Consider the following 23,861-nt stretch of genomic DNA (forward strand, 5'->3'; position numbering starts at 1 on the left):
AGAATCGGGGTTTTACAGCTAGATGCTCTTCTTAGATTTTAAAAAGCAGTATCTAGCCTCTTACATCATACACTATTGTTTCACGGTATGGCCGGTTGCCCTTCCTGACGCTGAAAGACCAGGATTTAGCCAGTTACCCTTCCTGATGTAACAAGACTAGGATTTATTTTTTTAGACTGCACTTAGCTAGAAATAGCCACACGAAATTATTATATAGAAAGATAATTGCTGGGCGGATGACAGCTGACGCGAGAGTGCGGCACGGTGCTCTATAGTTTAAAGATGGCGGATGACAGCTGACGCAAGAGGGCAGCACGGTGTTCTGTGGTTTAAAGATGGTGGATGACAGCGCATAGGTATGTTTCCAAACAAGAGAATGTAGAATTTGCCGCCGCCACATTTCAAAGGTATCTAGCTAAAGAGGGCAGCACTGTGCTCTCTTGATTAAAAATGGCGGATGATAGCTAACAGAACTTTTCAAATTGCCCGCTACTACGTGCTTAAGGTAGTAGCCATAAAGAGGGCAGCACGGTGTTCTGTAGATTAAAGATGGCGGATGACAGCTGTCAAAAAAGCAAATGGCTTTGTTTCCAAACAAGAGCACGTGGAATTTGCCGCCACCACATTTCAAAGGTATGTAGCTAAAGAGGACAGCACTGTGCTCTGTTGATTAAAGATGGCGGATGACGGCTGTCAAAAAAGCGCGTGAGTTTGTTTCCAAACAAGAGCATGTAGAATTTGCCGCCACCACATAGAGGGCAGCACGGTGCTCAAAGATGACTGCTGTCACGTGGAATTGTCTACCACCACAGGTATCTAGCTAAAGAGGGCAGCACGGTGCTCAAAGATGGCTGCTGTCAAAAAGCATTTTTCAAATTATCCGCCACCACATTTCAAAGGTAAGTAGCTAAAGAGGGCAGCACTGTGCTCTATAGATTAAAGATGGCGGATGACAGCTGCACGTGGAAGGTAAGTAGCTAAAGAGGGCAGCACTGTGCTCTATAGATTAAAGATGGCGGATGTCAGCTGCACGTGGATTTGTTTATCTCACGCTAGTGAGGTTAAGTTGGTAGCACTAAGGTTTAGGCCCGCCAAGATGGCAGCACTGCCGATGACAGGTGACGAATTTTACATCTACTACGATAAAGAGGGCAGCACAGTGCTCTGTGGTTTAAAGATGGCGGATGACAGCTGTCAAAAAAGCACGTGGCTGTCAAAAAGCACGTGGCTTTGTTTACCACGCGTTAGTTAGGTTAAGTTGGTACTACTGAGGTTTAGGCCCGTCAAGATGGCAGTACTGAGGTTAGCGATGCGTTGTTGTCTGTCAAAAAGCACGTGGCTGTCAAAAAACACGTGGCTTTGTTTACCTCACGCTAGTTAGGTTAAGTTGGCACTACTGAGGTTTAGGCCCGTCAAGATGGCAGTACTGAGGTTAGCGATGCGTTGTTGTCGATGACAGCTGTCAAAAAGCACGTGGCTTTGTTTACAAATTCAAATTTCCCGCGGGTGGTGGAGGAGGCCTCTGGCTGTGGTGGTGGTGGAGGAGGCATCTGGGAGGCCTCTGGCTGTGGTGGTGGTGGTGGAGGTGGCCTCTGGGAACCCGGTGGCGGTGGCGGCGCCAGAACCATCCAATTATACTACTTAAAAGAAATGATTCCTTATGTGTACTGTATAAAATCCATATTTTTTTAAAAATCGGCGTACCTGTTGCTAACAAGGCGATCCGTTGGTGATATTCATTTTCTCATTAGTGTGTCTTTCTTTTGTACCAACCGCGCTGCTCTTCTCAGCAGATATTCAAAATCAGCCGCTGACTTTCGCAGGATATTCTTGCAGAAGACTTGGTCTCCCATGTACAATTCCTGTAGCAAGTAATTAACAACACCACAGTGTTCACGACCTAAAATCCGTTCCCTCATCCAACATTTCCGTCTCGCTCTTTCTCGTCTTTATTTTCGTCGCCATAATAAAATCAGCGATAAGCAAGCCGCCGATAACACCTCACCAGAAGACATGCTTGCTACTATAAACACTCACATCCGTTAGAACAGCTGACTAGGAAAGTTGCATGCGAGAAAACTTGCGCCACTTAAATAGCGTGGTGTAAACACTCGGTGCAACATTTCCTTGGGCGCGCAAGTTTTCGTGTTGCGCAACAAGAAAAAAGGCAAACTTGCGTGCTTTTAGGATTCCTGATGGTCTGAGTTGTTGTACTACGCAATTTTCTGGACTTTTCGAAATTGTCTGCGGTTGGATTTTTTATGTAATATCATTATCCCTATTTACTGAACCGGGAGTGACCGTACATAAAGTATTTCTTAAATACTATTCATCATGAGGAAATGACCAAGTATTGGCGTGCATACTTTTCGAACGTCGACAGAAACTAACGCCATACACATGACATCTTAAAAAATAGCAATTCTGCCAATGTATGGAAAATCCTTCGCAACATTGATTTGACAAAATTAAAACCGATGAAAACAACACTGACTTGCCATTAGACGAATTAAATAAATATTTCGGTTCAAAAACTTCACATACAGACGAACGAACTAAATAGAAACAATCGACGGACTACATGCGAAAAGAAAACGCGATGGAGAAGAATGTTATTTTTCACATGTAACTTTTAATGACGTCCGCCTCTGTGGTGTAGTGGTTAGTGTGATTAGCTGCCACCCCCGCAGTCCTGGGTTCGATTCCCGGCTCTGCCACGAAATTTGAAAAGTGGTATGAGGGCTGGAACGGGGTTCACTCAGCCTCGGGAGGTCAACTGAGTAGAGGTGGGTTCGATCCCCACCTCAGCCATCCTGGAAGTGGTTTTCCGTTGTTTCCCACTTCTCCAGGCAAATGCCAGGATGGTACCTAACTTAAGGCCACGACAGCTTCCTTCCCTCTTCCTTGTCTATCTATTCCAAAACTTCCCATCCCCCACCAAGGCCCCTGTTCAGCATAGCAGGGGAGGCCACCTGGGCGAGGTACTGGTCATCCTCCCCAGTTGTATCCTCCGACCCAATGTCTCACGCTCCAGGACACTGCCCTTGAGGCGGTAGAGGTGGCATCCCTCGCTGAGTCCGAGGGAAAAACCGACCCTGGAGGGTAAACAGATGATGATGATGATGATGATGATGAAATAAAGTCAGAGTCTATTGGATGTGACGGAATAAATTTGACAACTCTCTGAAATTGCTATCCCAATAATTACGCATATAATAAAAACTTCAACCACGACAGGAATCTTTCCCGATATATGGAAAAGTGCCATAATACGGCCGCTAAGAAAAATCGATAATCCAACAAAACCCGAAGACTTTAGACCAATTTGCACACTTCCTTGTCTTAGTAAAATATTACAAAAGGTCGTTCACGATCAGATAACAAATTACCTTTACAAACTAATTGACAAATACTAATCAGGTTTCAGACATAACCACAACACCACAACAGCACTACTAAGTCCGGCTCCATGGCTAAATGGTTAGCGTGCTGGCCTTTGGTTACATGGGTCCCGGGTTCGATTCCCGGCAGAGTCAGAAATTTTAACCATCATCGGTTAATTTCGCTGGCACGGGGGCCATCACCATTTCATCCACATCACGACGCGCAGGTCGCCTACGGGTGTCAAATCAAAAGACCTGCATCTGGCGAGCCGAACATGTCCTCGGACACTCCCGGCAATAAAAGCCATACATTTCATTCAGCACTACTAAAAGTTGCAAATGGCATTCAAGTAGAAATGCACAACGAACTATCCTTGTACTTTCCGACCTAAGTAAAGCATTTGAATGCGTGGGCAGGAAAATATTATTAGCTAAGCAACAAGCACAAAGAATGTCTTCAAGCGCATTGACGTCGCTGTACTCGTATTTAATCGGGTGGCAGCAGTGCGTGTTATGGTTACATGGGTCCCGGGTTCGATTCCCGATACTATCACTCTGGCAACAAATCGAAGTTAGCGTAGTTCACGGCAGTGTTCTAGCGCTATTACTATTTTTACGAGACTTACTTGTAAATACCACTTCTACGCAGATGGCATTCAACTATAATACGTAAAAACCTGAAAGACATCCAAATAGACATTAACAAACTAAACAACGACCTGGAAAATATAAAAGACTGGACTAAATATCATTCTCTTAAAGTCAATCCATTCAAATCGCAAGCAGTCATAATACGATAAAAGAATAATCATATCAAGCTGCAACGTGCTAAGATCCTCCAATCCTTAAGGAACCTTGACCTCGTTTTTGATAAGTACTTAAAGTGGACAGAGCACACCACGCAACGAGTGCCGTATTCGTTTCTTTGCACTCCTTTAAAAGTTTACGGGATCTCCTTCCACCAAATACGAGGAAGTTACTTATTCAGAGCTTAATTCTACCCATCTTCGATTTTGGTGACGTAATATACAACAACCTAAATGAAAATCCGACCAGGTCAGGAATGGAATGAATGAAGCCCCCATCTAGCGGCGAGGATTGGAATTGTGCCGCTGCCGAAGCCTGTCGCACTTCTCTGGGGCAATTGTTAATGAATGACAGATGAATTGAAAGATAGTAGAGAGTGTTGCTGGAATGAAAGATGACAGGAAAAACCGGAGTACCCGGAGAAAAAACCTGTCCCGCCTCCGCTTTGTCCAGCACAAATCTCACATGGAGTGACCGGGATTTGAACCACGGAACCCAGCGGTGAGAGGCCGGTGCGCTGCCACCTAAGCTACGGAGGCTACCCGACATCCTAAATACCACACTTGGCGCTAAACTTCAGCGGGCTTATAATACATCCGTTTGTTTTATATTAAATATGCCCAGGTATTGCTACTAGTCTTGAGCTAGTGATGGGATAATAAGAATCACTTCTTTCATTTTATTCGATTATATTTTCGATTATTCATTTGAAATTCCATTCGAATGCCTGGGACAATTGAATAGAGAATGCTTTCGAAATACTCGAATGAAAGGTAATCCTAATGTTGTCATCAGTCTCATCACAGGGAAATTAAAATTAGCTATCTCCATTCCCTTACAGGAAGTGTGTGGGTGGGACGAACAGTCTCTGTTAAGCCTCCCGAAAATAATAGGAACTCGTGTTCCACACGTAGGAATGAGTCATGAACTCAGATGCCATTACTTAAAAAGCATAGATTAATATACTAGCAAATGTGCCCGTGCTTCGCTACGGTATTCTACATTGCATACGGATATCAAGTAAATTACTGTACGTGCAGTGAATATTTTATTAAATTGCATGTCTCTTAGCGTTATCCAGAAACGCAGGGGGAGGTTCCCATACGTTTTTTTCCAATGTAAAGTGCGAGTTGCAGAGTTGTGATGATAACGGCAGGCTCACTTGCCTATTACCATTCACAATCGAATAGGTAAATTTTCATTACAGTGGAAGGCCCCATTAGCTAATGCGCGTCCACAGTGATTTTGGGGAGTTTTCGTTACAATGGCAGGCGTCCTTTCCTACTTTCAGACAGATTACAGTTGATGACTTTTTATTACAATAGCAGGCATCTTCCCTACTGCCAATCAAAATTGAGTGGTGCTGTTATCATTATAATGCCAGGCCCCTTAATGACAGTCACACCAAGTTGGTGAGTTTGCATTATAATAGCAAGGCCACTACGCCTAATGCCAGTCACAGTTTTAGATGGGTAAATTTGTTTATAATGACGGGCACACATGCCTACTCCCAAACACGATAGGTTAGGGGGGTTCTTAAAAAAATGCATGCTGCCTTGACTCCTGCCAGTCAAATCGAGAAGGAAATCATTAATTACAATGGTAGTCCCTCCTTACTAATGCTAGTAACAAAGGACTTGGAGAAGGATCGCATTCCTACTGCCAGTCAAAGTCGATGTGGACAGTAATGATTACAATAGCAGACGCCCACCTGCTGAAAATCACTATCGATTTAAGTATTAATTATAATGGCAAACACACCCTCTCTACATCGCTACAAATCGACTTCAAGGAATATAATGATATACATCGACATACCAAGCTGAAAGCTATAATTTCGCCAAATTTCAATTTTCTGCCTCGTCTGACAGGTTGTGCCGCCATCTTGATTTGGGGGGGGGGCGGGGGATAAAAATGAGGAAATTCCTGATTTTTTTTTTAGCCCACGAAACCTCTAGGTTGTCGCTTTGGATAAATTAATGGACTGCGTTCTTATGCTGAGCCCAAAATTTGAGGCCCCCAGCGTGCCCCTTTCGGAGAATTTTGAGATTTTTTGATTTCTCTAGGGATCCTGGGATCAACAGTTCCTTCCGTACCAAGTTTCAAATTTCTGAGATTTCTGGAAGTGCCTCATTAATTCACGTCTATTTTCATTTTTAAATATTTATATATACATCGCTCCAGACAGACTTGCTTTTATATAGATAGATAGATAGATAGATAGATAGATAGATAGATAGATAGATAGATAGCATCACGCCCCCACGCAGTTACGCGAAGCGGAATGCTATAGGCCTAGTATCGACTACTTGGCTCACCAAATTTATCAAGTCATAAATTAAAATCGTCAGAATTGTTTGTAAAATATGGCGTAGTCGCTAGTCGCTTTGAAATAATTTTGTCGCTAAACGACTTCAAAAAGACTCCAGATCGCTAATGATGATGACGATAATGATATTTTGTGATAGCGGTTCTTTCCCCAGCCAAGAAAATGTGTAAATGGTCAGTACAAATCAATAAGGCTTGAAAACAATGCAGGAAAAGTTTGTTGTGGTGGTTACTGCTTTAAGGGGGGAGTGCAACTGGGGAACCATCCTCTATTAATACTAATCACAGGGAAAAAAATGGAAGATATCCGGCATTTCGAAAAATGAAGGTACTGGACAAAGAAAGACAAGGGCTACGAAGGGCGTGAAAATGAAAGACTCCCTAGACCTTGGAAATCTAAGAACAAGAGTTGATTAAGGAAGGTCGGTTAGAATAGATGAAAGTCAGGACCCTGGCACTAGTGGAAGCAATGCCTGGACTCATATAAGTGCCTCGCGGTCGCCAACTCTCGCTCTCCCAATCAATCAATCAATCAATCAATCAATCAATCAATCAATCAATCAATCAATCAATCAATCAATCAATCAATTAATCAATCAATCAATCAATCAATCAATCAATCAATACTGATGTGCATTTAGGACAGTTACCCAGGTGGCAGATTGCCTATTCGTTGTTTACCTCATCTTTTCTTAAATAATTTAAGAGCCCCTGGGGTCCCTTTTAGTCGCCTCTTACGACAGGTGGATGTTATTCTACAGGATGTTAACTTACAGGGGAAAATAATGGTTGGTGAATGAAAGAGACAGAGGTGTTAATAATAACTAATATAATGTACTTTTTCCCTTTGACATCAACTTGTAATAATGGCGTACGGCTTCGGAGAGGCCTGGTGCAGGTCTTTCGAGATGACTCCGTATAGACGACCTGCGCGTCTGTATGGATGGGGTTCTACCTAATATGAAGTCTAATACTGAAGACGGCACAAATACGCCGTCCCCGAGCCATAGAAATTAACTAATGGGAAACGAACCCGGGAACCCTCGGACCAAAGGCCATTATGCTAACCATGTGTCCATGGATCCGAACGACATAAAATTAAAGTAGGTATATTGCCTGCTGCTAGTTAAAATAAATTTTCAGTTGGTAGTACTGGAGGATTAATTCCATTATGTGGCCAGAAGACGGCATTTACTTAAATAAGGAACTTTATTCTACAGATAATAAAGATTAACAGTTAATTCACTCATTTAGTTTCAACATTTGGAGCTTCATTTGAAAGAAAAAGGGGCGTATTTCTAATTTTCATAATAGTTTATCTATTCGCTTATTTCAATCGATTATCCATCCAGCACACTTAAACCGAAAATGTTATTCATGAAGCATCCAATTATTCTGCGTGATACAGCTGAATGCTATTGGAAACTTATTCCATGATTTTATTCGAGGTCATTCAATTATTGATAGTATTCGATTATCCTATCGCTACCTTGAACAACTGCCTGATTATATTTGGCAGAGAGAAGAAAACGAGATCTAACGATTCTTTGTAGAAATATCTTACTTTTTTTTTTTTTTTTGCAAGCTGCTTTACGTCGCACCGACACAGATAGGTTTTATGGCGACGATGGGATAGGAAAGGGCTAGGAGTAGGAAGGAAGCGTCCGTGGCCTTAATTAAGGTACAGCCCCAGCATTTGCCTGGTGTGAAAATGGGAAACCACGTAAAACCATCTTCAGGGCTGCCGACAGTGGGGTTCGAACCCACTATCTCCCGAATATTGGATACTGGCCGCATTTAAGCGACTGCAGCTATCGAGCTCGGTATCTTCCTTTTAACGTTTCTCTTTATGGGTCACGTAGTTATCAGCTTGCATTTGGAAGACAGCGGGTTCGAACCCACGGCCGCGTCCTTCTCTTGCTTGCTTGTTGTTTAAAGGGACCTAACATCTAAGGTCATCGGCCCTCGTCCTTCTCACTCCTAGCCAACTCCTGTCCCATCACCGCCGTAAGACCTATCTGTGTAGGCGTGACGTAAAGCAAATTGCAAAAGAAATTGCGTTTCTCTTTAGGTTTAACAATACTTTGCGTGCTTTTGTGCATAAGTTTGACTTCTATTACTTATTTTTCAGGATATTGCACCATGAGAAAGAAAGACATTTTTGAAAAATGGATTCCAACCATCGATGCTAGTCGGATGAAGGCGGAAATTTGAAGGCTAACTTGTAGTTTTTATGAACATGAAGACTGCACAGATGTACACAACAGCTTAGATAAATTTAGTGCATTGCTACATGTGACCTTGAGTAAAAATTGGAGGATATCCACAGCGTTCGGCCTGTTTTTCTAGGCCGATCATGCGTGTATGCTTGCGGACAAGGTAACAACATTGAAAAATGCTCTGTGTCAGAGTAAAGTGAAGGCCTGTTAAACACTTCGAGGACTGTTCGCTAAAAACAAAGAAAAGGCGCGCAGACCTCTTGTAGCAAACTAACTCTGCAGAGCTTTCCTTTGCTGCTAAATAGGCAGCTTCTAAAGAAAACACGTCACGAAATGAAAACGAACGGTTCGAGGTTGCTCGTCAACAGCATTCATGAAAATTATTACTCTAGTCTATCCAGTCTCTCTCTCTCTCTCTCTCTCTCTCTCTCTCTCCTGTCCATGTACCCTTCAGGTGTGGTGGCATGTCGTGTCCAGTGTAAAGCAAATAAAATAAGTGTTGTCTCAGTCTATTTCAGTCACCGAAACATCTGCACTTTTGTATAAAACTGTTAAATGCATTTCCAAATTGTTGAATTACTAATAATAATAAGAATAAGAATATAAATGTTATAAATGTTGGCTTTACGTCCCACTAACTACTTTTACGATTTTCGGAGACGCCGAGGTGCCGCAATTTAGTCCCGCAGTTCTTTTACGTGCCAGTAAATCTACCGGCAAGAGGCTGACGTATTTGAGCACCTTCAAATACCACCGGACTGAGTCAGGTTTAAACCTGCCAAGTTGGGAACAGAAGCTGAATTTAGAAGATAATGTAACTGTGAAATTGATCTGTAAATGGGGATATGATGATAGTGGAGGTCACAGTATTTACAAGCAGAAATTTAATGATTGTGGTATCGAATATACAGATGAATACATGTTTTTTGATTGCCTTCGTCCCTACTCAATTGATTGATGTAGTATGAATGAATGTTCTTCTCTCCCAGTCGTGGATGACCATCAACAATTACATTAAGTTAGTTTTTTGATAGTACTACAAAGTATCAAAGTTATTCCAATTGTATAATGTTACAAGAATTTTTTTAAATACACTGACTGACAGTGACAATGCAACACCAAGGAGGAGTGGTTCGAAAGGGATGAAATTTGGGGAAAAAACAGAGACGGCACGGATGAATAATTGATGTTTATTTCAAACCGATATGCAGGTTACACAATGCGCACGGCATCGACTCAGTAGGATGTAGGACCACCGCGAGCGGCGATGCACGCAGAAACACGTCGAGGTACAGAGTCAATAAGAGTGCGGATGGTGTCCTGAGGGATGGTTCTCCATTCTCTGTCAACCATTTGCCACAGTTGGTCGTCCGTACGAGGCTGGGGCAGAGTTTGCAAACGGCGTCCAATGAGATCCCACACGTGTTCGATTGGTGAGAGATCCGGAGAGTACGCTGGCCACGGAAGCATCTGTACACCTCGTAGAGCCTGTTGGGAGATGCGAGCAGTGTGTGGGCGGGCATTATCATGCTGAAACAGAGCATTGGGCAGCCCCTGAAGGTACGGGAGTGCCACCGGCCGCAGCACATGCTGCACGTAGCGGTGGGCATTTAACGTGCCTTGAATACGCACTAGAGGTGACGTGGAATCATACGCAATAGCGCCCCAAACCATGATGCCGCGTTGTCTAGCGGTAGGGCGCTCCACAGTTACTGCCGGATTTGACCTTTCTCCACGCCGACGCCACACTCGTCTGCGGTGACTATCACTGACAGAACAGAAGCGTGACTCATCGGAGAACACGACGTTCCGCCATTCCCTCATCCAAGTCGCTCTAGCCCGGCACCATGCCAGGCGTGCACGTCTATGCTGTGGAGTCAATGGTAGTCTTCTGAGCGGACGCCGGGAGTGCAGGCCTCCTTCAACCAATAGACGGGAAATTGTTCTGATCGATATTGGAACAGCCAGGGTGTCTTGCACATGCTGAAGAATGGCGGTTGACGTGGCGTGCGGGGCTGCCACCGCTTGGCGGCGGATGCGCCGATCCTCGCGTGCTGACGTCACTCGGGCTGCGCCTGGGCCCCTCGCACGTGCCACATGTCCCTGCGCCAACCATCTTCGCCACAGGCGCTGCACCGTGGACACATCCCTATGGGCATCGGCTGCGATTTGACGAAGCGACCAACCTGCCCTTCTCAGCCCGATCACCATACCCCTCGTAAAGTCGTCTGTCTGCTGGAAATGCCTCCGTTGACGGCGCCTGGCATTCTTAGCTATACACGTGTCCTGTGGCACACGACAACAAGTTCTACAATGACTGTCGGCTGAGAAATCACGGTACGAAGTGGGCCATTCGCCAACGCCGTGTCCCATTTATCGTTCGCTACGTGCGCAGCACAGCGGCGCATTTCACATCATGAGCATACCTCAGTGACGTCAGTCTACCCTGCAATTGGCATAAAGTTCTGACCACTCTTCTTGGTGTTGCATTTGCTCTGTCAGTCAGTGTATATGATAATTGCCCAATAAATAGTACTTAGATTTATCTTTATAGTTAGACAGCCTTAGCCTTCTAAGGTATTTCCTAGACCTTAACCAAGTTATGGAGTCCAGGATGACCCCTCCTATATATCCTTACTACATATGAAAGGACGAAGACAATGAACAGAATCCCCCTCCCGTCCAGTCACTGATGACCACCAAATGCCCCTCACAATCCCATGCAACCAGTTTTTTTAAAATTTTATAAAATACATTGCTGTAATATCCGGAGCAGTTCTGTGGTGTAACGATCGTCCAGGATCAACATCGTACTGTACACCTATCAGATTAGTCTTCTCTAAAGAATCACCGGAGTAAGTTTTACGAGAAGAATCTGACATAAAAACTTGAGCGAGCGAGTTGACCGTGCGGTTAGGATTGCGTAGCTGTGAGCCTTAATTTGGGAGATGGTGGATTCGAATCTCACCGTCGGCAGCCCTGAGGATAGTTTTCGGTGGTTTCTCATTTTTCACTTCAGGGAAATACTGGGGCTCTGCCTTCTCGAAAATTATGAAATGACATGGTTAATATTCTCACCGTGGTCGTGTGTTTTCCATTTGATTTCTGTTGTCTTCAACGTTTTATAAAGTTGCGCGTTTTTTATATTTAAAAATCTCATATTTTGTTAGGGCCCAGGCCGCCAAAGGTCTCTCCTTTACATGACTTCTGAAAGAGTTAGCTGAGGGTTGAAATGATATGCCCAGATACTTGAATGGATTTACAACTTCGAGGTCTTCCTCGCCACATTGTGTTATGTCATTAGCCGTGATTCGTTCCTCTTTTCGGAATACCATCTGAACTGACCGGTGACTGCAAAATGACCTTAACAATTATGAGATGAACAGCAAACAATGGTATGAATGTAAACGGGGTGAAAAGTCAGGTTGTAAGTTTCGCTAAGAGGAAAAGTCCTCTTAATTATTGTACCTCATGGGATCACTGTGAGTACATGGGTGTTAATATAAGGAAAGATCTTCATCGGGGTAATCACATTCACGAGGTTGTGAATAAAGGTTACAGATCTCATCATATGTTTATTTAAGGGTTGTAGGAAGGATGTATGCCTTTGCTGGCAGGACCTAGTGTTTAGTCTACAGTGCACTATGTCTTCTGGTATGGGCTAGAGTAATTTTGTTACTTTCATTGATCTGTCTCTGTCTTATCCTTGGCTTTGACAATATGAAAGTAACTGAGGAATGAGCGATGCTAGTAATGCCATTCCTTCTGCAGCCAGTCCCTGCTATGAATGGTGTGAAAATGTTGATCATAGGGTCGGTTGGTGCATGCATTTCAGTGGGCTAGGCAGACTGATATGTAATAGCAACTTCTGGCTCGGTGAGAAAAGCAACGGGAAACTACCTCACTCCTCATTTCCCTAGTACGCCTCTTCAGTGATGCCTAGGCCATCTATGACAGCTGATGGCAGAGCTGTTGAGGATCCAACCAGCCTTAGGGCTGAAGACTGAACATACACACAGGAAGGATGTAAAGGAGAGGGCGTGTACGTCTCTGGCAAAACCTCGAATTTTGGACGTCAAAGGTAAACTATCGTAAGTGACATTACACTAACATTACAGGAGAGCAGAAAGAAGCTGTCGAGGCGCATATTTTGCTGTCTCTAAGGCGGGTCGAATCGACAATTCCGACCATCGTAAACCATCGTAACAGCCAATACGATAAGGAATGCGGCGGACGACGTAAGGTTGAACTGTTGTATGATCACTTACCATTGCTTATTGCTGGGTTCCCCTCGCACATACGATAATATCACATAGCTTACCTTCATTTCTGCGAATCATACACATACAATAGTGTACCCGTAAGACACAACCAAAAACAAGACACATACGGTAAAAACCTTAACATCGTCCTTTTTGCTTTTGCGATAGTTTACTCCTGATGTTTTCCTTGGACATTCCCGGCACTAAAAGAAATACGACCGGGCGAGTTGGCCGTGCAGCTGTGAGCTCGCATCCGGGAGATAGTGGCTTCGAACCCCACTGTCGGCAGCCCTGAAGATGGTTTTCCGTGGTTTCCCATTTTCACACCAGGCAAATGCTGGGGCTGTACCTTAATTAAGGCCACGGCCGCTTCCTTCCAATTCCTAGGACTTTCCTGTCCCATCGTCGCCATAAGACCTCTCTGTGTCGGTGCGACGTAAAACAAATAGCAAAAAAGAAAAAGAAAAAAAAGAAAGCCATACGCCATTACATTTCATTTCACTCCTGATGTCCAGAAGTGGAATATGGTTCTTGTGTATGGGATCACTTAATACGAGAACTGGAAACGATCCAAAGGAAAGCAGCACAATTTGTTCTGGGTGATTTCCGACAAAAGAGTACCCGCCCAAAGCAGGCGCGGCGCGTACTGTTATGTTCAGTGAATACCCTAGAAATAGATAAGTCTAAGTAAAATGGTTTATCAAGAGCCTGTTCCATTAATTAGCTCTGTATATTCGCGCACGTAGCGATAGTTTTGACTTCAACACTCGGTTGCTCTCTGGACCAGCGGCATAGACACGAGTTACACTGGAGCAGCCCCGAAATAATTATATTAGCCGAATCAGTGTCAGAGCGCGCGGTTAAAACTTGCCGTATGTGGTAGGTTTTGAAGGGATTTTAATTTCACGATTTTGCGGTTCTGATTTAATAAACCGCAATGAATCAGAATATTTTATAACTACGGTGTGTATATCATCAATAGGCGTGCGTGATTAATGAAACTTTTAAGTAGTAATCTTCTTGTAACAATTATTCCTACGCAATCAAAATCTTCAGAATCAGAGGAAACTGGATCAGCTTAAAGTAATTGCACCACATATTCTCTCTTTCCCTCTTTTATTACTCGTTGTTTTGGTAACTTCTTCGAGCTGCAGCCGAGTGCCTTAAAAGGAAAGTAGCGTTGCTAATCAGTCAATGTCACTGTTTTACATCTGTGTAAACATCTATATAGTAACAATCAATCTGAACGTGTTATTTTCCAAAGCAGTGAAGCCCCAAACGTTTTATCCACGGTCCGCCTCTTACCCGTAGTGTTTCGAAAATGTTGCAAACTTTGGGCGGGGAAGACTTGGGAGTAAGGAGACGAGCCGCTCGTCTATAAGTGGTATGTTTCGAGCTGTCAGTGAAGAGATGGCGTGGAGTGACATTAGTGGACGAATAAGCTTGAGTGGAGCTTTTAAAGGTAATAATATTATTCATAATATTAGTAAGATAAAATTGGGATTCAAGATGACAAACGGGGCAAATATGCATTTATAGGAAGAGGAATTAGGGGTTGGAATATCCTTTTTTTTTTTTTTTTTTTTTTTTTTTACAATCTGCTTTACGTCGCACCGACACATGGAATAATTTATCAATAAATAATAAATAAATAATAAAAATAAATAATTTATCGATAAATTTCCATCTCATGTGAAATCGTTTAAGAAAGGACTAGGCAAACAATTGGTAGGGAATCTGCCGCATGGGTGATAATCCTAAATGCATATCAATAATGACTGATGATTGATCACTTAGACATGAAGAAGATGGAATGTTCTTATCTCGTTTGCCTGTCTGGTGAATGAGGATTTAAGCACGGAACTGAACAGGCAAAGCATCCCCGCAGGCCTATACGTCACACAGTGCACAGTGCTCAGTGCTTTTGGTGGAGCGATCAGTGCAGTGACTGGTAAACCGTAAGCAGGGGTCGAGGGAGTCCTGGTGTGCAGCGAGTATGGTTGCCATAGTGAGTTCTGAAGATGTTTCTATTTTTATGTGACTTAGTTTACAGCTGTTGCCCAGAACTGAATGATTAACTATCACTGTCATTAAATCAATGAAATAGTAGTCATGAGTTCTAATGAATATTTTCGAAACAATGATAATTGGAATTGCATTTCCCATTTTACTCGCACAGTTCTGTGTTCTGTCGTGATATCAGTGCACATCGGTAATCGTAAACGCGAGTGCTTCTGGTTCTCATTAATATTGTATTGTATAGGCCCCAGTGGTTGATAAAGAATACCTACCGGTACGTATGGATTTGAAATAACGGTTGAATACTTCAAAGTCGAATGTTATTCGTTGTCGTTCTAGAGGTCAAGCTATTTACCACCATAGTCTTATGCTGTTTGAATGGGTCAGCACGTGGTTTTGTTTTGATAACGCGTGATGGAATCGGCGCCAGAGGACTTCCTTTCCTTACTTACCGTACCAGCAGGCCTACTACTATCTGTCAGAGGCAGATAAGTGTTGCTGAGGTTACCAAACCACAAGCAAGAAACAACCAAAGCATTATGTTTTAGAAAATTTTATGCGGTGATATGGTAAAATTTCCTTTTTAAAACAGAGTTCACGAATCGTAAGCAGTCGGCCACGATGTTCAAAATTCAAAATTAGTTTCTAGCCATGTAACGTTAAGGTTCGGTATCAATCACTGATATTCAAAATTGATGTTTCAAATGTTCTAGCTTAGAGATTTGGCTTTTCTTTCAACTTATTCAAAGACTTGTCTACTGTTCCTGTGCGAAAACTTGCCACCAACGGTAATATACCTACCTTAGCGCACCAGGTGGTGTTGCACAATGCTGGAAGTTACCGGTACCATTAATTTTACAGAATTAGTTTTAATTGTATAATGAGTATTACCGATTTTATGCCTTTGCTGGCGAGATATAATGTTTACAGTGCACTATGTCTTCTGGTATGGGCTAGAATAAATTTGTAACTCGTTGACCTGTCTCAGTCCAACACCTAGATAATCTAGGTGGTGTTGCTCAGTCTAACCCTTGGCTTTGACAATATGAAAGTGACCGAGGTATGAGCGATGCTAGTAATGCGATTCCGTATGCAGCCTGGTGTGAAAATATCGCTCATACGGTTGGTTGGTGCATGAATTTCAGTGGGCTTGACAGACTAATATGTAATAGCAACTTCTGGCCCAGTGAGGAAAGCAACAGGAAACTACCTCACTCTTCATTTTCCTAGTGTGCCTCTTCAGAAATCAGTTAGTGAGAACATGGTAGCCGAGTGACATCAACTCTGGCCTGTCACTAATGGAGCCGTGGTTCGAATTATAGCCAGTGCATGTGGAAATTTTAAAGTCAGATATTGTCTCACTTTTTTATCTTATGTCAAGTTACAGATATAGAGGCTATTCCGTCATAATATCAATACCGTACAGTGTTTATTTAGTTCATAAAGTATTATTTTAAGAGCTTTTTATTAGTTATTTGTTTTATTTACATTGTAAAAATCTACTCCTTAATATTTTAAATTGAATTCTAAACTTTTCAGGTTTTGAAAAGATTTTAACTTGTTGAAATTCCACATTTAGTCATCCATTAAGTAGTATCCTTTATCAGTGTTCACGTACTGATACTCCTCAACATTTAATTTATTTTTGCAATACCAAAATTCTGTTTAATAATGCTCTATGTTTAATGGATTTCAATGTGCCACAATCCTTCATTTGTGATAATAAACCCATCAATGTTGATGAGCTTGTGGTACTGCAGTTACCATCCAGTATTTATTTGGTGGACAGTTTCTGTGTCCCACACTCACCTCAGCATTATCATTTTAAAATATACATTTCAGCTGTAGATATTGAAGATTATTAATTGTATTTAGTGTTTTTAGATTACCGGTAGTATATTGAAGAGACATGCATAATATATAAAATAAGATTTTTGTCTGTACATTGCTCAAAATTAAAAATGCATGGTATTTCAATATTGGCCGTGTCCACAGTGAGATGAAAATGTGATTTATAATTTTGTCATCTCTGTCTGTATGTACGTATATGTATGTATGTATGTACATATGTGTATCACGAGATAATGGCTGAACAGAATTTAATGAAAGTTTGGTATATAAAGTTGGGGAATAATGCACTACAATCTAAGCAATAATTAATTTTATTGATGCTGAGTGAAATGGTAGTTTAGGGGAAGGCCTATAATTTAATTCTCAAATATATATGTCCTATCGATAAACACTACATAACAAAATTTATGATAATTTCTGATCATTTATGTTTATTACAGTTTTACCGTGCCAGCTATGATAACAGAGATATTCATAATTTAGTTTTTGTCGGGCAAGTTGGCCATGCGGTTAGAGGTGCGTGGCTGTGAGCTTGCATCCCGGAGATAGTGGGTTTGAATCCCACTGTCGGCAGCCCTGAAGATGGTTTTCCGTGGTTTCCCATTTTCACACCAGGCAAATGCTGGGGCTGTACCTTAATTAAGGCCACGGCCGCTTCCTTCCAACTCCCAGACATTTCCCATCCCATCGTCGCCATAAGACCTATCTCTGTCGGTGCGACGTAAAGCCATTAGCAAAAAAGAAAATTAGTCTTTTGTTACTTAGTCCATGTAAATGCCTCGCTGACATGGAAATATTGTTCAATGGTGCTAACTGGCGATGGTGGTGGTTTTTGACATGATTGTCATAAGGTGATAAACCATGTGGTCATCAGATAATATTCTAGCTATTCGGGCTATGGGAAGCATGCACACTTAACGGAGAACAGCAGAGCAATTTTCACCGCTGTTCATGGCCAAGTCATTCCAGCTCTGGAACTTCGCATTATTAGAATGCCAGCATAATACTGTTCGTGAAAACTAAGAAACTTTCCCCATATTTCATTTGATCAAGCATTTCCTATAATGGCATTACTTTTAAATGCGACATTCCAGTCGGTTAATATTACTGTATATTCCGACACGAATACTGACATCATAGTAATCACCTATGTCGAGTTGAGTCTAATGTGTTTTCTGTGTCTTTTACGGGAAGATGGAAGGGTGGATTTTAGTGAAACTTGGTATTTCAGTTGAGAATAAGGTCAAGTATGATCTTAGCTATAAGTTGTTCAAAAAATTTCAGTAGGAGGGTGTGCTTGAGTAGGGGCCTAAAGCACAAAACTTGACGTAGGCCCTATATATCTTACTGTTGATTTTATACGCTGATATGTCATGGCGATTTTTTTGTTTCATACATTTTTCCGATACAGCCAAAAAAGATAAGGAAAATTTTGAGTCAAGGGAAATTTTAAGAGTCAGTACTAACTCTACATACATACATACATACATACATACATATCCCACGTCGTTCCATCTTAAGCGATGGGTCGGCAAACGAGGCTTCTCCACCAGTTGTGGTCCCTGAACTTCTCTCTTTCTTCAGTGCTTTCCAAAGTATGTCCTCTCTGTTGAATGTCAATCTTCACCATGTCCTTGTACCTGAGACCTATCTGTGTCAGTACGACGTAACGCCATTAGAAAAGAAAAGAAAAAAAAAAAAAGGCTTTTGTTACTTAGTCCATGTAAATGCCTCGCTGACATGGAAATATTGTTCAGTGGTGCTAACTGGCAATGGTGGTGGTTCTTGTCATGATTGTCTTAAGGTACTAACTCTATAGACTGTAAATAGAGTTGCTATGGAGATCGTTCTGGCAATGATTTAAAGGCTTTGTATATCTGTCAGTATTTTTTTAATATTAACCCAGTATTTCATAAGTGTAATCATGCACATCTAAGCGACTGTCCTGTCAATGATATATACTACAGCTACTTAAAACTGTGATCAACTCCTTCAATATCCTATTTTAAAATTAGTTTTTAAACATTTTAGAAATTTTATTATGTAAGTACATATGGTATGAAATGTTTGAACCTATTAATTAATGCTATTATTACTGATTTTTTAAAGATTTCTTCAAGTTTCTCCTCCTGTTGTTGTTAATTGTTATGCCTGTCAGAATTAATTACAGTACGGTATTTAATATGATGTTGATCTTTAGAATTGCTGTGAAAGGGCAAAACAGATATGAATAATATTGTAATACAGCTAAAACTGTCATGTTAACTGTTAACTTTATTTATATTTGATTGGTCAATACTTTCCTTCTTGTTTTATATAAAATATATTTCTTTGTTCTGAAGGTTGCAGACCTGCGAGAATTTGAAGAGTTTGCTGAAATACCTCCTGACTATGATAGTCTGCCATTATATCAGTCAGCATTACAGCAATTTGAAGAATCGGGCATTCCATACAGGTCAGAAATTCATAATTGCAAATCTTCATTTCGGGTAGTTAATATAGTGTGTCATAATACTTGCTGCTAAATAGATCATGTCTTTATATAATTTCAGCGTGCAAGCATTTGGTTTAATCTTCCATTCTTAACCCTTGCTTGGTCCTGTTATTAGCTCTAATAAACCCCTTATATTTTTGAAGAAATCTATTTCTTCGAAGCTTCTCCTCTGGTTGCTAAATGTTAGTTCTATTAGCATGTTTTGAGTCCAGATACTTAAGGACTGAAATAGTATGATACAGCTGTAATATTGTTTTAGTAGAATAAGGACTGAAATAGTATGATACAGCTGTAATAATGTTTTAGTAGAATAGTTCCTTAAGTTTTCCAGAATTATTTGTGCTCCCTCATGATAGCTGGTTCTTCAGTTTTCTGACTATGTAATATTGTGTAATCTAATACGATCTCCTCCCTTAATATTATAAATCATCACTTGCACTCTTTGCAGTGAGGTAAACCAAAAAAGTTACTACTACTGTATTATTCTGATAGCTAGCTACATACCAAACAGCACTGCCCTGTACCCATGGGGATGGGGGCTTAAACCCCCTCTCCTGAAATAAAAAAGAACTTTACAAATTTAAACAGCATATACAGGTTTTTCAAAATTCCCTATGAATGTAGTTAACATTTCTAATGAATAAAATTGTGGTTTAAAAATTTTTTTTTGTATTTTATTTATTTATCATGTTTTTAGTGCCGGGAGTGTTTGAGGAAATGTTCGGCTCGCTTGGTGAAACCATGGAAAACCATCTTCAGGGCTGCCGGGAGTGGGGTTCAGACCCACTATCTCCCGAAAGCAAGCTGGCAGCTACATGACCCAAATAGCACTGCCACTCACTTGATAGTGTTAAAATACATATACTGTATTTAAATAGTTATAAGTAGGGCTCAGAAGTTGAGGAAAAATCTTTTTTTCTTTTTCTTTTTCTTGATTGAAGACGAGTCCCACCATAATATGTGTTCATTCTGGGTTTTGTAGGCCAGAAAACATTGGGTTTTGTCCATTTTTAGCTTTTTCAGCATTTTTAGCCTTTTCTAGGTCTTAATGGATTTTTTTGCAACTTCACTTTACCTCGACTACATTTTTATTGCCCATTCTCATTTCAAATCATTAGTTCCTTCATCACATCTTAAAAAAGTCTTTTCTCTACAGTGGCGGCGCGTGACTTTCATCACTGGGGGTTCAAAAGAAGAAAAAATTGCCTCCCCCCCAACCTCTCCTCTTCCCATCTCCGCCAGCTTCTCTTCCATTGTGGGCCGTAACCTCCTAAACTAAAATGACGTAAGTTCTAGAAAGTGATCAAATACAAGAGGAGCAGAAAATACGGTAGGCCTACATGCCGAGTTTTACCACATGCAAAATAAGAAATAACTGCTTCATTGAAGTCCGCAGAGTCTCGAACAAAGTTCCTTTCAATTGACAACATAGCAAGAGCAATAAGTCTATCCTCGGTCATTGTGCTGCGCTAGAAAGTTTTTATTCTCTTCAGGGTAGAGAAACACCTTTCTGCTTCCGATGTCATGGGAATAGTAACAACTATATTTAAAAGTTTTCATTGGTATTACCTTGCCGCTATTCTTTGCCTCAATGATTTTTGAGTTAAGTTTCTCTCCAAAAGGTAATTATTCCAAAGAAGGCAAATTAATAGGTGTTTAGTAAGTAATGATATATTTGGGACAAGATATTAATTGGAATTTGACAGTTTAATGCGACTTTTGGTAGTAACGATGCTTTTCAACACTAGTGCTAGTTACGTGTTCTATTCTCTGTTGCCTAGTCAAATTCCCGTAAGGCCAACAGATGGCAGGCACATACCCCAACCCCAACAACACGACTAGCTAGTCTTGAGACAGTGGCCTATTGCGCATGCGTAAAGAACAGAGATCCGTTTCTGCGATATCCTGGTCTTGCCTTAGTGCTGGCTTTCGTCCCCCCGCACCTCGCCACTCCCTTCGCCTGTGTACGGACGGAGAGATCGTCTTTGCAAGGGGGTTCATTCCAGACAAGTATCCAGCCACAGACCTTGCGCAGCTCACATGAATTGAAAGGCAGTACGAGTATATTACGGATAGAGGGACTTAGCAAGAGCTTCGAGATTGACAAGGGAGTTATGAAAATTACGTAGTTGAGTACAATTTGATATAAACTGGAGGTTCATTGCTCCATTGCGCTATACCAGAAACCGCCACTGTTTCTCTAGTAAATACATATATTTGAACCATATCTGAAAAGCCAGCAAATAAAATGTAAAAGTGAAACTAATGCTTGAAGAAGACCAGGGGTATAAAATTATGTGCAAGATAAGTGAAATATTGAAAGGAGAATATTTTGATGTGTTATTGAAGAGGAAGATCTCGCTTGATTCAAGTATGAGCTCTTAACATCCGTTGATGTGGAGAAAAGTTTCTCGATCCTTTACACCTAAGAACTTGGAAGTGACTATTGTGATATACTGCAAAGCTAACTGAGGCAAGGTTTCCGAATTCCATTTTCTGTAACCCCAGCATGGTTAAGCCAGTTATACTAATTTATTTCTCCAGGACGTCTATTGCGGGTTCTCTGAATTCATTCTAGGTGAGAAAGAAAATCATTCTAAATTCTGTAACTACTTTTTTTAACAAACATGGAATTCCCTTTTCTAAATTATGTTAATCTAAAATATATACTGTCTGAAATGAAGTATTCCATATATATTTTTGCACTGTACGTTGTATACCACCAAAATTTTGCTTTTTAAACATTATATATTCCTTCATTAAATATATAATAAAAACTGAAAATATGAATGTTTGGATCACATTTTTAAGTCCTTTTTGCCAATTTTTAGGTCTGTTTCTTTGGATATTTTTTAGGTAGTGTATTTTTTTTAGGCAGTTTATAGGTCTTCAATTTCTGAGCCCTAGTTATAACTAGTATTTACAATTCTTGTTATAAGACTAAAAATTTGTAACAGTGTTTTGCCTTCGGTTTACGACACATCAGTTCATATGGATCTTATTTCAGATATACCGGTAATTAGAATCTGAAGTAGGCCTAAAAAAAATAGAAGCATTTTCCATAGTCTTTCGTATTGAATTCACACAATCGATTTTGTTTGTTTGAAATAACAGATATGCAGTTTCTAGTCTCCAATTTTTTAGTATTCTACTAGACTTTGTCCCAAATAGCTGTCACACTTATGTTTATGAATGATATTAATTATATTTCGACAGTTCATAGTTATTACTAACACAAATTATTTCATCATTTTGAATTTTCCTTTGAGTAATTGAGTTTGTAAAATCCTTAACTGAGTTAGCTGGTTATCAAAAGGCTAAATACTGACTCAGAATCATGAAAATAAGGCTTGCAAAGAGAACCTCTAGCATAAGGACAACTCAGTAGACTGATGTAGGGCACCTTTTCCTTGTCATACTCATTTGTTCCCCCCCACCGTAAGTGTTATCTTTGTAGTAAATAAACGGAGAAATGATGTGAAGTTAGTCTAAAATCATATTTGGTCATCTTTGGTACCGTTTCCTCACTATGTCCACTAGCGAGCTCTTTCATCGGCATTCAAAGGCAGTTACATAAAATCAACTTCATGGTCCATATCACACTTTAACAGGTTCACAACAAAGCATTTTTTATTTTCCACCTTGTCGATACATTAGTTGGTTAAGGCAACTTATTGCTTAAAAGTGGTACATGTTTTGTATACTATTAACATCTTCAGTCACATAACACTGCTTTGCCCTCACCCCAAAAAATTCTAGCCCCCCCCCCCCCCCCCCTCACTTGAAGAAAGATTGTAGATATGTCCTGGCCAAACAGATTGAAAAATATCAAGGATTTGTTTATAAACTATTGTTTTTATGAATTGATTAGAAGGCCAATCCATTGGGAACCCTTGGTTGGGGCAGCTATCAACTCTCTTAAAGATGCTGTAGAACTGTACTGTATTTTGAGTGGATGGAGCTTGATGTACTCGGGTATGACTAATCAGTATAGCTTTATAAGAGGTTGCGTAATCCTTGAATTACTCCCAAGTTCATGTGAATTTTGTTAAATTTTTTATGGAACATGTACTTGCTGCTTCTGTTGCTGTCTCTAAATATTAGTCCAAACACTGTGTCTTTATTGTACAGGTGCTTAAGGACTGAAATGGTACGATGTAGTTCAGATGTAGAATATCTCGCCAAACTACACTGCATTCGACTAGGGTTCCAATATTTGTTCCGAGATGATGCAATGTGGCAGTGGTTTGCTGATGCTGGACGCCAGGTGCTGACAGACCTTCTGCTTTTTGCTGATAAAGTAAGTTTGTGTTGTTTTTATGAGTTAAATTGCTTTAAAACTGATCACTTTCATAGATGTGTGGTGTATTTATTGAATTGAATTAACTGCTTCTATCAAGTTTACCATTATGCCATGTTATAATTAATATACAGGTAAAACTAGTCCACAGACATTGCTTTATTATTAATGGTGAACTTATTGTTTTGTTTGTTGTTT

At 40.8% G+C, this 23,861-nt stretch overlaps 1 protein-coding gene across 1 annotated transcript in view; it reads left to right on the forward strand.

Annotated features, from left to right (window-relative positions):
- Positions 1 to 23,861, forward strand: part of Miga (mitoguardin) — a 91,380-nt gene that overhangs the window by 26,713 nt on the left and 40,806 nt on the right. Inside the window, exons 3-4 of the mRNA XM_067146420.2 lie at positions 19,212 to 19,324; positions 23,495 to 23,663. Of these exons, the coding sequence (XP_067002521.1) occupies positions 19,212 to 19,324; positions 23,495 to 23,663 (282 nt within the window). The remainder of the gene's footprint in view (positions 1 to 19,211; positions 19,325 to 23,494; positions 23,664 to 23,861) is intronic.

Source organism: Anabrus simplex, chromosome 4 (assembly GCF_040414725.1).
Source record: "Anabrus simplex isolate iqAnaSimp1 chromosome 4, ASM4041472v1, whole genome shotgun sequence".
In the NCBI taxonomy this organism is placed as follows: Eukaryota; Metazoa; Arthropoda; class Insecta; order Orthoptera; family Tettigoniidae; genus Anabrus; species Anabrus simplex.